Source organism: Pholis gunnellus (genome assembly GCF_910591455.1).
Source record: "Pholis gunnellus genome assembly, chromosome: 5".
NCBI classification, from domain to species: domain Eukaryota; kingdom Metazoa; phylum Chordata; class Actinopteri; order Perciformes; family Pholidae; genus Pholis; species Pholis gunnellus.
The window spans coordinates 1,095,747-1,111,216 of NC_136531.1; the positions used below are offsets into that span (position 1 = coordinate 1,095,747).

At 41.8% G+C, this 15,470-nt stretch overlaps 1 protein-coding gene across 1 annotated transcript; it reads left to right on the forward strand.

Moving 5' to 3' along the window:
* The first annotated feature begins 8,289 nt into the window (after positions 1–8,289).
* On the forward strand, positions 8,290–15,035 carry LOC306695785 (uncharacterized protein). Its single transcript, XM_079159145.1, has 7 exons — positions 8,290–8,385; positions 10,287–10,374; positions 10,466–10,599; positions 10,692–10,902; positions 11,523–11,616; positions 11,727–11,805; positions 12,305–15,035. The coding sequence occupies exons 3-7, from the start codon at positions 10,597–10,599 to the stop codon at positions 13,256–13,258; spliced, it is 1,341 nt and encodes a 446-aa protein (XP_079015271.1). The 5' UTR covers positions 8,290–8,385; positions 10,287–10,374; positions 10,466–10,596; the 3' UTR covers positions 13,259–15,035.
* Positions 15,036–15,470: the final 435 nt, after the last annotated feature.

A 15,470-nucleotide genomic window follows, 5' to 3' on the forward strand; every position in this document is an offset into this window, starting at 1 on the left:
ATGGGCAAAAATACATAAAAATGTATTTTGATACAAAATACCCCCAAATAAATGTATTACAATGAAATACAAAATACAAAATACTGGTGCCAGAAAATGTAACAAAATACATGTATTTTGTATTTAAAATATAGGAAATACTTTTTTCTGGATTTTCTGTTTTCTCACAATTTGGTATAGCAGAGCATTCAGGTTTATATAATGTACACAAAGCTCTGGTGAACCCCACAAACAGGAAGAACAGTCACAGAATGTTAGTGTAACTAAGCAAAACTATTAAAAGACAACAACTTGATTATGTATATCTATATATATATATTTATATATTTATATATTTATCGCTAGCTTGATATTATAACCATCACCATGTATATACAATAGGCTATGTAGCCAGACCCAGACATAAGTTATACATCAAGCTAGTTGACATCTGTCACTCAGATACAATATTTAACTTGACAGACAATCAGCTGAACTTGAAGATCTGAAGACTGAACTCGTGAACTGTTTTTTGATTCGTGGAGAAAGTATTTTGAGTATTTTAAATACAAAATGACTCCACTCTAAAGTATTTTGTTACAAATTACGTTAGATTTTGAATCGGCCCTATCAAATACAAATTACAAAATACTCAAAAGTAATTTAAATACGTATTTCAATTACAAGTAATAGAAATACTGCCCATCTCTGCTCACAGACAATGAAGGACAGTGACACCATCACATCTATTCTCACAGGAGGCAACACTCAACCGAAACTTAAGAGTTTTTATTTTGCCTGAAACTAAAGTGATGAAGTGAACATGAAAAGCGTTTTTTAAAAAGACAGAAAGAGCCAGTTCTTTAAAGGGGTTTCCCCCGTGTTCTCTCACACCTCTTCCTCAAACATGGGACGCTGTTTCACCGAGATAGCGTCAGAGAAACCACACCAACCACCACTTCACTTCTTCGTTTCTTTACTTAGAAGCTTTTCCTTTACGTCACTTTAAGGGTTCGAGGCAGCGATTAGGCTTCTGGAGGGGAAACAGCGAGGTTGTTTTAGTTTATCTGAATGAGTCTACAGACATGGTGACGAATCGATCAGCAGCTCTCCGCAGACAGACGCTGAGCCGGTAGGTTCCTTATCTTTGGATTTCAAAAAGATAAACTTTATCTTTCAGGGTCATGAACGAATGAGTCGGTGACGAGAAATGAGGATGTTCTGTGTTTTTGATGACAGATTAGAGGTGCTTTGAGTTTGTTTGACGGTGATGATGATGATGATGATGATGATATGAAAGACCTGTTTGGTGACATTTGAATAAAAAAATCCAGTTTCCAATGGCCTCTCATGTTCTGATCATAAAATACAGTTATGATTTTATTTTGGCGTTTGGACAGGAAGTACGAGTCTAAGGTTGCTAGTGTGTCACTGTGGAAACAAACAAACTCTTTCAAATTAAGAGTTTCTTTAACTTTGTTTTAACTGACTGATAGTTTATATATATATACCTCTCCTAAAAGTAGGAGAGAGAAAGGCAGGTAGACTAGGTTTGATATGTGGGAAGGTGAGAGAAGGTGAGAGATGGGGGAGGAAGCGAGAGATGGAGGGAAAAGGAAACAGCGTGGGGGTGTGAGGAGAGAGAGAGACAGAGAGAGAGAGAGACAGAGAGACAGAGAGACAGAGACATAGAGACATAGACATATATAGAGAGAGAAAGAGAGAGAAAGAGAGAGAGAGTGAGAGAGAGAGAGAGAGAGACAGAGAGACATAGACATATAGAGAGAGAGAAAGAGAGAGAGAAAGAGAGAGAGAAAGAGAGAGAAAGAGAGAGAGAGAGAGAGAGACAGAGAGACAGAGAGACCCAGATAACTCTTAATGTGTGTTTAAAGGCCCCACCAGTAGTTCCTCTTGTGTCTACATTCTGTAAGGCTGCACTTTGGGCTAAATGCTAATGCTAACATGCTCACAATGCTAATGCTAACATGCTCACAATGCTAATGCTAACATGCTGATATTATCAAAACAATTCTGCTAACTTATAGAATAACATTTCTGCTCCAAATGTTGCAGCAATCTATCCAGTAAATGTTGAATGAATTCTCTGATTTATAATAATCTAGAATCAGTCCCTGCTGCTGCTTCAGGTTGTGCTCTTCACTCCGACATGTGTCTGCTGGACTTTCATCTCTTCCACCATCGATCACCCCTCACTCCTCCAGACACAGCTTTATCACCAAACGGAGTTAGTGAAACGTGTCTGCTGAGTGGCTGGTTTTAGTGCACCTCACACAACCCTTTGAGTACGAAAGTATGTAAGAAAGTGAGTGAGTGAGTAAGTATGTGAGCAAATGAGTGAGTGAGTGAGTAAGTATGTAAGTGAGTGAGTGAGTGAGTATGTGAGCAAATGAGCGAGTGAGTGAGTATGTAAGTATGTAAGTATGTAAGTATGTAAGTATGTGAGTGAGTGAGTGAGTGAGTATGTGAGCAAATGAGTAAGTAAGTAAGTATGTAAGTGAGTGAGTGAGTGAGTGAGTGAGTGAGTGAGTGAGTAACTGGCATCATTCTTTGTAGAAGAGATTCAAAATCTCGTGGGATTATTCTGGATAAAAAAGGTTCAATAAAATAATGAAATGAAGAAGAAAGACTGAGATGAGCTTCTCTGCTGACAGCAGCTGTTAGAGGCTGTGTGCGTAGAGAAGTCTCTGCATCAAGAAAACTAACGTTTATTAGAGAACAGGAAATGAAGAGCTCACTTGATAGTGAATTACTTTTTTATTTTTCTGAGTAGAAACGACCGTAGCTTTCTGGGAAGACAAAGAGGAAGTGGGGTAGTGTCGTGTGTCGGTGTGCTGGTTCTTTGTCGTTTGTGGTCGCTTCCGTGCTTTTGAGAAGAAAGTGAGAGAACAGAGTGTCGGCTTTTGGTGACGGTTTTTAGGGGAAGTCTAAATGTCAGAAACAATATTTAAACGGAACGAACAGTGAGAGAAGTTAGAAAGAGGTAGATACAGTGAGGCTGAAGACTTGTAGTATATGTTCAAAGTGCTGCTTCCCTGAAGGAGGGTTTCCCCACCATCAGCTGCTGATCATGAGATACAGAGCTGCAGTCAAGCCGGGTCATCTCGTGTCATGAGCTGGTCACACTCGACTTATCTCAGTTCACGAACCAAAACTTCCCGTAGATAGGTCAAGCTGCAAAAAAACACCGGGTCATACACTTCCCATAATGCCACATGATAGTGACTTCTGTTACCAGGCTGCAACTTCTATCTCTAAAAAGTGAAGCCAAGGCTTCGTGTGTTAAAGCTGCATTCTCTCTGCTGTCCACCAGGACAACAAGTTAACGAGTTTACGGAGATCAGTCAGTTAGTTAGTTTAGTGGATAACTTAGTCTCTGTGTTTGGTTCAGATATATATTTGTATTTAAACATCTAAAACGCGACACAATAAACCCTATATGCTGATTCATCTTCTTCAGTTTTCCAGTGATGGAATGTCACCAAGTACATTTACTTGAGTACTGTACTCAAGTACAATGTTGACTTTATACTTCTACTTATTTCAGAGGGAAAAATCGTACTTTTTACTTCACTAAATGTATTAGAGTAAAGTAGTTCTGCCTATAAAATATGACGCAGAATATCATACGACTACTACAGTGAAATACTCTTACATGTATTCATGAAGGATAAAAACACGTTGAAAGGAGCCACTCTGCATAACAAGTACTTTTACTTTTGTTCTGCTGATAATACTTGTGTACATTTACTTTTGAAGCCTACTCCTAATGGAGTACTTTTTTGAAAGGGGTATTTCTACTTCTACTGAAATCGGAGTACTTTTTCCACCAGTATGTGAAAGCTGGATTAACCAGAGCAGCAGCACTTCTGATCGATTCTCTCTTAACTCTCATTTCTCCACTTTCTCCACTTGTATCATGTGGTCGCACTGAACTAAATTCAGGTCGTACAGACCAGTTAAAAACCTGCCTTCACAGGCCGAGTACGTCACAGTTGTCAGGTTGGTGTCTTAGTTCTGTGACGGGTTAGTCGGGTTTGGACCGGAAGACCAACAGTGGAGAGTCTGACGGGCAACACGAGGCGGCGTTTATCTGCAGGTCTGATGAGGGAAGTGGGAACAAGGTGGGAAGAGTTAGTCAGGTGATCAGGAGCGGAAAGACAGAGGACGGCTTGAGGACGGCGTGAGGACGGCAGGTTGTGGAGAGTGAGAGGAAAGTCTTCACTGGTTTTCTCTGCTCACTGACCTGTCGAGTCTCACGTTCTCTTCACTTGGCTGGTGGGAACGTGTCTGAAGGAGATAAAAGATCAGAAACAGATATCACCTGAAACTCACAATAAGGAAATTATTGTTTGTATAACAAGTTTTCTAAAATGTTTAGATCTGCAAATGAGGCATTATCTTATTAAATATGTGCTAATTTTCATTCATTTCCAGAACATGAACCTGAACATTGGTTAAAGCAGGTTTATTTAGTTGAGAAATTAAAGTCAAAGGTTTTTGGATATCTCTCTGTACCACTCCATAAATCAGCCATTATAAAAAACAAATTCCTCCATGTTGTTATTAATAAATGTATAAATGAGTGTGTGAGTGATGTGAGAACCTTAGAGAGGAATGAACGTGTTATGTTTAAATATGTAAATGAGGCGTTATGTAACGGTAACTTCTGGAGAATTCAGGAGAAATCTACAGACGTAAACAGGCAAAGTAGTGAAATAAACACCTGAGTGTGTATTTTGGGTGTTTTTGTTCCTGAGTGTGGAACACTTGGGGACTGATACTGGTTTCGTGGTCTGGCTCTAATAATACTTTGGTACACTGTTGCTTTAAGAGGATCAGCTCAGCTTCCCTTTCTCACCTTTCTGAACCACTGAGAGCTTTACTTCCTGATTACTGCCACATTTGTGGTCTTTTATTTTTTTCCGATAACGCATAGAATTGGGAAGGTGCACCTCTAATTTAGTGATCAGCTGACGACATGATCAGCACGTAGCGCTGTTTTAAGAACAGGAAGTGGCGTTAGCAGGAAGTGCACCTGTTCTCAGAAAAAACACATTTTAAACTTTTATTAAAACCTCATGACCGAACTTCCCCCTGTGCACGGAAAGTTTGCTTCAATGAAAATGTTTTCTTACACATATAAAATGGAAATATGTGAAGTAATTGTTATTATGGTATTATTGTTATTACAGTTTTTGATTTAGTTTTTGCAGTTTGGGGCTGTGTGTGTTTGCAGTGGGCTGTAGTAACCACACGCCACAAATAACCTGACACGCACACACACACACACACACACACACACACACACGCACACACACACACACACGCACGCACACACGCACACACACACACACACACACACACACGCACACACGCACACACACACACACACACACACGCACACACACACACACACACACACACACACACACACCATCCTGTTTTTGACTTTAAATGTCAGCGTGTTTCAGATGTGAAAACAACAACCGCTCAGTATCAATTGCATGTTTTGCCATAAAAAGCTAAATAAAGCAGAATCACTCGTGAGATATTAATATGGTGCTCGTGTGTTTGCTCAGTGTGAATACATATACATACATACATACATATATTTATATAGTGGGGAAACAACGGGCTGCAGGGAAGTACAGGAAGGTGAAACATTAACTTTAAAGCTTTCAAACTGCAGCGTGGACACTGAAAGGAGCCAGAATCCAGAATCCACCAGTTGGGATTGTGATGTTCGTTCCTTCTGAAATCCTCTGAAGCCGCTGCACAACATCATTAGAACCCGTCCGAGACTAAAACGGCTCTGAGGTGCTAAACCACAGACACTTAAAAAGGTGAAGAAGAAGAAGTTGTGACACCTTCAAGCGTAGGTGGATTCAAACCGAGAGCTCCTTAAAAGTCTGATCTTTATTTGTGATTGTGTTCCGGAGTAGTGACGTTCAAAGCGCGCGGACGTGATCTTATTCACCACGGTGGCCGTTTGCCATTTCCTATGAGAGGATAAAAAAAAGCAAAGCAGTGATATTTCTGTGGTGTTCCTTCACAGAGCGTCACATGGAATGAAAGCAGAGCTGTGAAGCAGATCCCGAGCCGCTGCTCCAACAGGTAAGAGTCCGTTTGGTGCTTGTTGTCATCGGGATGAGTGAGCAGACGGCTGAGGACCAATGAAAACAGGCTGCGGTTTACTCATTATTCATGTTTCAGCTGCTGGGACTATCGTTGGTCCTTTTTATTTCTTATTTGACGTGATGAGAAGGAGCCCGTTAAATCAAACTAATGTGTGTCCACTGATCGGCTGATTGATTGTGTGAGTGTTAATGCACGCTTCACCCCAATGTCCCCTCTCTTTAAAGACGCGTATGCGCAGAGTTTGACTCTGACATCCCCCAACTGATGCGATCATCCACAAATGTTAAAGCCATCATCAGCTATAAACAGCTGCTGCAGGAGCTCCAGGTCCACTGCTTCATTTGAGGGAATTCAAAGCTTTGTGTTGGGAAAATAAGCTCCGACGTCACGAGTCCAGCCGGAGACCTTCGTTGTGTCTCGTTACACGACAAAGGTCTCGTCGTATTTAGTTTTCTATGAAGATGCCGACCGCATCTTCTGCCCCAGAGACTCGTCTTCGTTGCTGCTGTTTACATTCCTCCAGATGAAAAGAGTTAAAATAAATGCAGTGTCGTTTTAGTTTTGTAGTGTTTTTCTTGCGTAGCATCGTGTGTTTCATAACGACAATAACTTTTCACGCTTTTTCATAAATACTTTTCACTCAAGATCTAACTCATTGTGATGTTGTGTTGTGCTCACGTTCTTCATCAGAGGAGCACCACAGTCCTTATTGTTCTCTTGATTTTGTTACACAGACATATTTGTCAAGTTCCAACCACTTCTGATACTTCATATTTTAAACATTCCTCTCGGTGCGGCAGCTTTTCTTCACTACGTCGATGAGCATTTTCAACTTTTTGTTAAGACACTCTTTCTATATGAAAATGTGTGTATTTGCTGATATTGTCGGCCTTTTGGTGCCGTGATGTTCGTGATTGTGGTTGATTGATGACCTGATTGGTCTTCGTGGGTCTAGCAGCCTGTTTGCTCTCTTGTTGTTTTGTAAAGTAACCTGATGAAACGTTGAGATATGAATAAGTGAAGAAGACAGCGTGTGAGTTCTTTGTTCTATATTGTCCACCTCAGGTGTTCTCCTGCGCACCTGTGGACCTACTGGTGTGGAAAGGTTTTCTTTTTTTATGTTACACAGACCCACAAACATGAACAACTAAAGCTCTCGTGGTTTAACTTGCTGGATGAGGTGAAACCATCAGCCTGTGTTAAACACAGCGGCTTTAAGTGCTGTTCAGATAAAGCATTCAGTCAATGAAGTAAAAGATCAAAGAAACAAATGAACAAGACAGAGATCGACTGCTGCTGATCTTTGACAAAGAATCACATCATCAGGTGTTTCGTGAGTCGAACCAGAGCGACACACGGAGGCAGGATACCAAACATTTCTATTTCTGTTTCTTTATTTTCCATCACCTGCTGGTGTCACACCTGTTACTTGTTTGTGGTCAGGGGTGTGTGTGTGTGTGTGTGTGTGCAGAAATAAACCTGCAAATACCACAAAATAAAGAAGTGGCGCAGCATTAAGTGTGTGTGTGTGTGTGTGTGTGTGTGTGTGTGTGTGTCATCCCTCTCCACAGGATGAGAAGACGGAGGAAGCAGTGAGCTGCACTCTGAAGCAAGAACAATCCATCGAACCTTCAGCTTTGCAAAGCCAAACAGTCCAAAAACCAAACAACAAAAGGAGAAGATAGATGAGACCATAAATGGAGAGAAATAATAAAACCCCTCTTCCGTTTCTTCTTCTGGCTTTGCTCTGCGTCTGCGTCTGCGTCTGCGTCTGCGCTGTCGGAGACGAGAATTGTCCGAGCGTCCCAGATAACAGTCAGTGGTTTTTATTTTTATAGCTCGATTTATATTTTTGATATAAGATCTGTCGTCACACAAGACTCAAGTGAAGCAAAAACATTTCTCTTCATCCCTCCGTCAGAGCTCACAGAGCTCACCTGCCACAGTGACTTCGATCAGACCATCACCTGTCTGTGGAGCAGCACGTCTGCGTCCGATCAGACAGGCAACGTGTGCAGAATACGCGCCGAAAGAAAGAGGTAGAGACTAAGAAATGCACTCAAACACACGGTCACCAGAAGACAACTGTGATGAGAGCAGCAGAATAAAAAGAAACTTTTTTCTTTCCCTCCCTTTAGTAAGTGGACCAACTACCACAGCTCATGCACGCTGGAGCCGGTCGACGCCTCCAGACCGACGCTGAAGAAGTGCTTGCTGTTCTTCAAGAAACCAGCCAGAGTGAGTCTGGTGAGGAGTTTTGACCAAACACTGATATGTAAAGGAATAGTCCAACACTTTAGGAAATACGCTCATTTGCTTTAGTGCAGAGAATTTTATGAAAAGATCAATACCTCTCTCATGTTTTTCTGTTAGAGAAAAGATAATAACAGCTTGTTAGCTTAGCATAACATCCAATTCACTAGTTACATCCATAGACTGTCTATAAGAAGCGGACGTAGTCGTGACCACATCTGGCCTGAGGAGGAGTGACGTATACGTCTCTGGTAGAGACCTGTCAATCACTGTGTAGCCCCGCCCCTAAAGCATCCCCTGCTTTATGGTCTGTGTGACTCTAAATGGACCATCATGTACTAAATGAACATCATGCTGTGTTGAAGAAGACTTGAAACTAGAGATTGAGACCATAAACTCATGTTTACAATGTTTACTGAGGTAATAAATCAAGAGAGAAGTAGAGTCATTTTCTCATAGACTTCTATACAACCAGAGGAGTCGCCCCCTGGTGGTCACTAGAGAGAATGCAGCTTTAACACGTGAAGCTTTGACTCGTATTAACATATCCTCGTACAAATGTTGGTATGATATCTTATTAAAACGTTATTCCTACTTTTCCTACGAAAGTCCAGCAACACGTGTCAATTTCTGCGCGTTTTTTCAAAATAAACTTCCTCCTTCACGGGAAACAACTTGGTTAAAAAAGATGACGTAATACTTAGTTAGGTTCAAGCAACAAAAGTACTTCGGTAGGTTTAGGGAAAGACGGAGGTTTGGGGTTAACATAACTACTGAAGTGACGTTACTAATGTACGGAAGTTGCGTGACAAATAAATCGACGTTGACTTCTCTTTTCACATGAGGAACGAACAACTCTGAGTAAAAGACTGGTTTAGTTCGACCCGTCCACCCGGTGTTGTTTTTTGTGTTTTTTTTATACTTCCTGGTTCATGATTACATGCAAATATATTTTTGTTGGATATCTACAAATGACATTCCTTTTCGCATTCCTTTTCGTAAATATAGCTCTGAACGCTGTTTGAGAACATCCTGATCTCATTTATTTAATCCGTACAAACAAACCCGCAGTGCATGAAGAACAGGTAGTGGTGTTATGGGGGGTCATAGGAGGCTATATTTACCTAGTTTTCACTCTTAAAAAAAGGTTTGTTAGAAAAATTCACGCAAGACCGATGGAAAATCATTAATCAGTTAACATTTATTCTTTGCAAAGAAGGAGACAGGGTTGAACACATACAACAACGTGCCAAGACTGCTCAGAGGTCTGGCTCTGAGACACTGGTATATATACTTGTTTAGCATTCTGTCACAGGAGGTGACACATACACAATACAATACATATGGCGTCAAAAGAACAAAGTGTTTGTAACTTCACTAGAACATTTGGTCTTCAATGAAGGTCACTTTCTCGCAATCAGGAGGAGGTTTGAGCCATAACATTGCTCTGCCCTCACCTCCACGCTTCCACAGTTCTTTGTTATCCTTCTACTTCAGAACATGCTGCTGAGAGGTCCCTTTCCTAACACGGCATTTGTAAGCACACAAGATCAATGGTCACTCATAAGATCAATGGTCACTTTGATTTTTCTCCAACACTTTGTTAAGGTTTATTGCTGACCTTTATCAGATTTACCTTTATGCTAAGCTAAGCTCGCTGGCTGCTGGTGGTAGCTAGTGTAGAGAGATGAGAGTTCTATCAGTCTAATCATCTAACTCCTGGCAAGAAACTGAGAATGTGTAGTTCCCAGAATGCAAAGCTATAAAAGCACATTCAACACAAACTTACCCTCATTATTATTTTCTGACGCGCACTGATGAACCTTTTATACCTACATTTAATCAGCTGTTATGTTGTCTGATGAATGTTTAGAGCGTTATTCTTTTCTTCTCAGTTTCTGACCGACCATGACCTGTCCATTAATCTGAGCTGTGAACCCGGGAAGCAAACGTTGAGCCTTTCCTTCAAGCCAGCTTGTCACAGTGAGTACAATGATCTACACGCCCTGCCTCCTTGTGACTCACCTTGCGAGCTGCTCGTGCTGACCTTAAAACGAACTGTGTGCCGCTGCAGTAAAGCTGCTTCCTCCACCGCGACCAGACGTCAACTTTACCACCGTCTCCTGGTTCCCCCAAGTTACCGAGCATGAGGTAATCGGCCGTTACAGCTCCCAACTGCAGTGGAAACGCGAGGATCAGTCGTGGATGGTGAGTGTTTATTTTGTCAGAGATGAACGATTTGTACAAATGATCCATGAACAAAACAAAACAAAACAGCTTGTTGATTTCCTCCTTGTCAGGATCCCTCTGTGCTGAAAAACACTTTAACAGCTGACGGTGAATGGAACGTCACCAGGGAGCTGGACGAGGAACGGCTGATGCGAGGCGAGAGGTACGAGGCACGCGTCCGAGTGAAGGCCGTTCAAGACGACATGAAGTCGATCTGGAGCGACTGGAGCCCCGTTGCATCATGGGAGTCAGCCGTAGGAGGAACAAAGGAACGTCCGTCAGGTAAAAGTTCCCAAATATGATGAAGTGGTTTCGTTTGACAGTTACAATTACAAAGAAAGCTAAAGGACTACAAAAAGACATGAAGAGACCACAGAGTCGCTAAATGACTACAAAGAGACACAAAAAGACTACAAAGAGACACAAAGACTACAAAGAGACACAAAAAGACTACAAAGAGTCTCTAAATGACTACAAAGAGACACAAAGAGACACAAAAAGACTACAAAGAGTCGCTAAATGACTACAAAGAGACACAAAGACTACAAAGAGACACAAAGAGACACAAAAAGACTACAAAGAGTCGCTAAATGACTACAAAGAGACAAGAAACCACCACGATGAGATTAAAAATGACCACAAAATAACAAGAAAAACTACAAAGAGAACACAAAGAGACCACAAACGGCTACAAAAAGGGGCAAACATCTGCAAACAGTACAAAATGATACAAATTAAGAGGTTGGTAACGACTACAAAGAGACTCTATGTAGGAGAGGTGGTGGGGTCTTTTGTCTCATAATCGTTGTGTATCGGGATAATTGCATGAAGATTTGTTCCTCACGGTGCGATAAACACCGCGTTATAACCTCTAACGTGATACTCTGTCCCGTGTTTGTCAGATCTTCACGTGGGTGTTTTGGCCACGGTCGCCGCTGCTGCAGCGTTCGCCGTGTTTCTGGTCGTCATTCGCTTTAAGACCGACAAAACCACCTGGTGAGCACACACACACACACACACACACATGCATTTAGATGTTCTGCTAGTCGTATGTAGTAGCACATGTTCTCTCTCGTGTTTGAAGATGACGTCGCTCTGTTTTGTAGGGTTTACATGGTGAAGAGAATCAGAGGGCCGCCTCTTCCCAACCCAGCGAAATCCTTCCTGCAGGACGGCAATTTCCTGGTGAGCTCATGACTCATAACTTGAGTTTATTTTTTGTATTTGCACACAGACTATTATTTGCCTTCTTAGGCAAATGTTTATTACTGTAAAAACGTTGTTAGAGCAAGAACACATTAGTTGCTTGTCTTTAGCCACTTGGAGGCAGCAGAACAAGCTGCAAACAACACGGACGTGTTATTGTGTGATTGTGTCTCTTTTGCTGATGGATGTTTTCTCCAGCTGTCCGTTGCAGCTGGAAACAATGTTGTAAATAACAGTGAGACTGAATCCAAATTTGCCAAATAACCGACCATCATATCAACATATTCATTAACGCAGCGTTAAAGAAAGCTCGACAGCAGGATGTACAGCTCGTGTAGAAACCAGACGGAAAACAACGAGTCATCAGTCAAAAAGACATTTCTATGATCTGAACGGTTCAAACACTTTTATTTAAAAGCAGCTTCACAACCTCATGCTGCACATTTCTGTATTTATTTGACCCTTCTCTTCCTCACAGAACCGGTCCCCTCACTTCCCCGACAAGTCCTTTCATTCCCTCTTCAAACCCGTGGAAGTCGTCTCCGTGGAGGTCACCTCCGCCGTGGACGCCGTGGCGCCGCTCGGCCTGGAGGCGGCGCTGCTGGAGAAGATGAGAAGCGAAAGCAGCTACGAGTCGACCAGCTCCAACTTCTCCAACCCCAGTTACTCCCATCTGTGTCCTCCTCCTCCTCCTCCTCTTCCCGTTTCCTCGCTCACCGCGGGGAGTCTGGCGCCCTGCGCCGCCGATACGCCCTACGGGCCTGTTGGTGGTCACGCTGAAAAAGCAGAACAGGAAGCGAGAGGGAAAGAAGTGGAGATCCGCCTGCTGCTCTCCAAAGGCAGCAAAGGCAGCGAGTCCATGCCGATGGTCTCTGACTACGAGAGGTCCGAGAAGATCCAGGTGGAGCGTGCCAGGCTCCAGAGTCTGGACTCGGGCGTGTGCAGCGGTGAGGAGGTCAGTCAAGAGAGCCTAGAGGCGGATAGCATCAACACGGTCGAGGGCGAGGAGGAGAGCGAGGAGGTGAGCGAGGGAGGGAGCAGCAAACAGGTCGATTTTCAGAAGTTGTTCGGAGGCGGTGGAGGCGTTTTCCACAAAGCGTCCATCCAGGTTTGTTCCGGTTACGAGCGAGTCGAGACGCCGCAGCCCGACGGCCCCGAGCTCCTCAGCATGGATTCAGGCGTCAGCGGCGTCGGCGAGGAGCAGGTGAGTCAGGAGGACGTTGATCAATCCTCTGAATCCACCTGCCTCCTGTCTCCTCCTCTTCCTCCTCCTTGCAGCTCCTCACCGGGCTTCACGCCCCTTTTCACGCCACGGCCGTTGGACCTCTGCGGGTCAGAGCTGAGTCCGGCTCTGCCGGGTCATTTCCTGGAGAGGATCGCTCTGATGTCGACCAGCAGGTCAGTGGAGCCCTCTGGTGACGGATACATGTGAGGAGGACAGCAACGGAGCGAAGGACAGACACTTTTATTTAACGCTCGATGTTCTACTCTCCAACACCGGCTGCTTCCAAAGAATGTATTTTGTTTCTACATTGTTATATTCTGCTTATTTATTTATTGTAACGGATCTGATTTTACTGCAGTTTCTTTGAGTGAAGACAAAGCAAAACAAAGTCAGTAGAAACAATGAAAATGTCATTAAAACAGAAACAACAAAACAAGAAGCTTCATGTTCCCAATTATGCTTTGGTTGTTTCTTATACTTCTAGATGTTTATGTTGCTTATCACTCAGTGTGACAGGGAGGAGTATTCGGGACATCGTGGGTAAAGTAAAGTAATTACTGAGCTGGGCAGGTGGGGGGTAATATTCAGAGAAATAAACTTGGATATTCTCTGAGGATAAAGTGGGAAATTTACGAGAATAAACGTACACATTTATGTTAATAAACTCACAAAGTTACGAGAAGAGAAATCATTAATCTTTATTTAGATTTATGTCACAACATTAGTTGTATTTTTTGTGAAAACCTCAGAGCTTCACATCACAGATCCACCGTTAAACTCGGCAGTGTATTAATTGTATTTATTTATGTTCGTAAAAGAAGGCAGAAAGAACATGAAAGAAAACGTGTTTTAAGTGTCTTTCAGCACCGGCTTCACTCAGAGCTCGTGCTCATAATAACACGTTAGGAGCAAAGACATTCAGGTTTTGCATATTCGGCGTCTTTGTTGTGATGAGGTCGATCCTCCTGATGTGGTGCCTCGAAAAAATCCTAAAATTAGGAACAAAATAGCAGATTTTATGATCTCACAGAGTATTTCTCCTAAATTTCTAGTTAATGTACGACTTTAATCTTCTTTTATATATTTGTTATATATTTGAACCTACAATGGTCCAAACCTTCACTATAACTCTTTAAATGTTGCATTGCTGGTCTCTTCTGTGCGATCAGTGTTTGTCACATTTTAAACTCTTCAAAACATTGCTCTCTAGCGCCACTAGTGGTCAAAACCTCAAAATGAATATATGAATTTATATACTTTTATGGCAGCTATATCGAAAGACTTAGAAGGTGAATAAGTTGTTGACTTTTAAAGAATCTATGTTATTATTCATGAAAATATATCATCAAAGGGACAAGTTGTCATGAATGAACATATAAAAAGTGTTCTACTGCTGCCGTTCATTTGTCATTCCACTTGTTGTGTTGTTGTTTTGTTTCTGCATGCTGTGAGCAGAGATGGGCAGTATTTATATTACTTGTATTGGAAATACGTATTTCAATTACTTTTGAGTATTTTGTCATTTGTATTTGATAGGGCCGATTAAAAATCAAACGTAATTGTAACAAAATACTTTAGAGTGGAGTAATTTTGTATTTAAAATATTCAAAATACTTTCTCCACGAATCAAGAAACAGTTCACGAGTTCAGTCTTCAGATCTTCAAGTTCAGCTGATTGTCTGTCAAGTTAAATATTTTATCTGAGTGACAGATGTCAACTAGCTTGATGTATAACTTATGTCTGGGTCTGGCTACATAGCCTATTGTATATACATGGTGATGGTTATAATATCAAGCTAGCGATCGATGCTAACATGCTAATGACGCTAGCACGCTGTCTAGGCTAGTGCATAGCCAGTGTTTAGCAAGTTAGCTTATCAGTGGAGTAGCTAGCTATAGGAAGAGGGAGATTGGGAGCTCGTATGTCATATGTGATGAATATGTTCTTGTTGATACAAAGCCAAAGTTTATGGGCTGTTAAGTCCCATTAATAAATATATATATATACATAACCAATCAAGTTGTTGTCTTTGAATAGCTTTGCTTAGTTACACTGACATTCTGTGACTGTTCTTCCTTTTTGTGGGGTTCACCAGAGCTTTGTGTACATAAACCTGAATGCTCTGCTCTACCAAACTGTGAGAAGACAGAAAATCCAGAAAAAGGTATTTCCTATGTTTTAACCTTTAGATCCCAAGCAGAGCCCAATTTGGTTCTAGAGGGGGGGCGACAGAGTGTACACATGTAGTACAAATCACTTTTGAGAACAAATGAAATGATATTTTAAAATATTTCAAAAACGTACATGACGAAGAGATTCTGATCAAATGGACCATGTAACCTATTTTAATCACTCAAAAACAAATATATACATAAAGTACTTCAAGGTACTACAAGTACTACCACAATTGCTCGCCAG

What these genes read in the sequence shown, in the direction of transcription:
- LOC306695785 (XM_079159145.1), top strand. An exon ending in AACAAAGGAACGTCCGTCAG is followed by an intron (nt 10,903 to 11,522) that starts GTAAAAGTTCCC and finishes CGTGTTTGTCAG; the next exon opens with ATCTTCACGTGGGTGTTTTG. An exon ending in TGCAGGACGGCAATTTCCTG is followed by an intron (nt 11,806 to 12,304) that starts GTGAGCTCATGA and finishes TCTTCCTCACAG; the next exon opens with AACCGGTCCCCTCACTTCCC.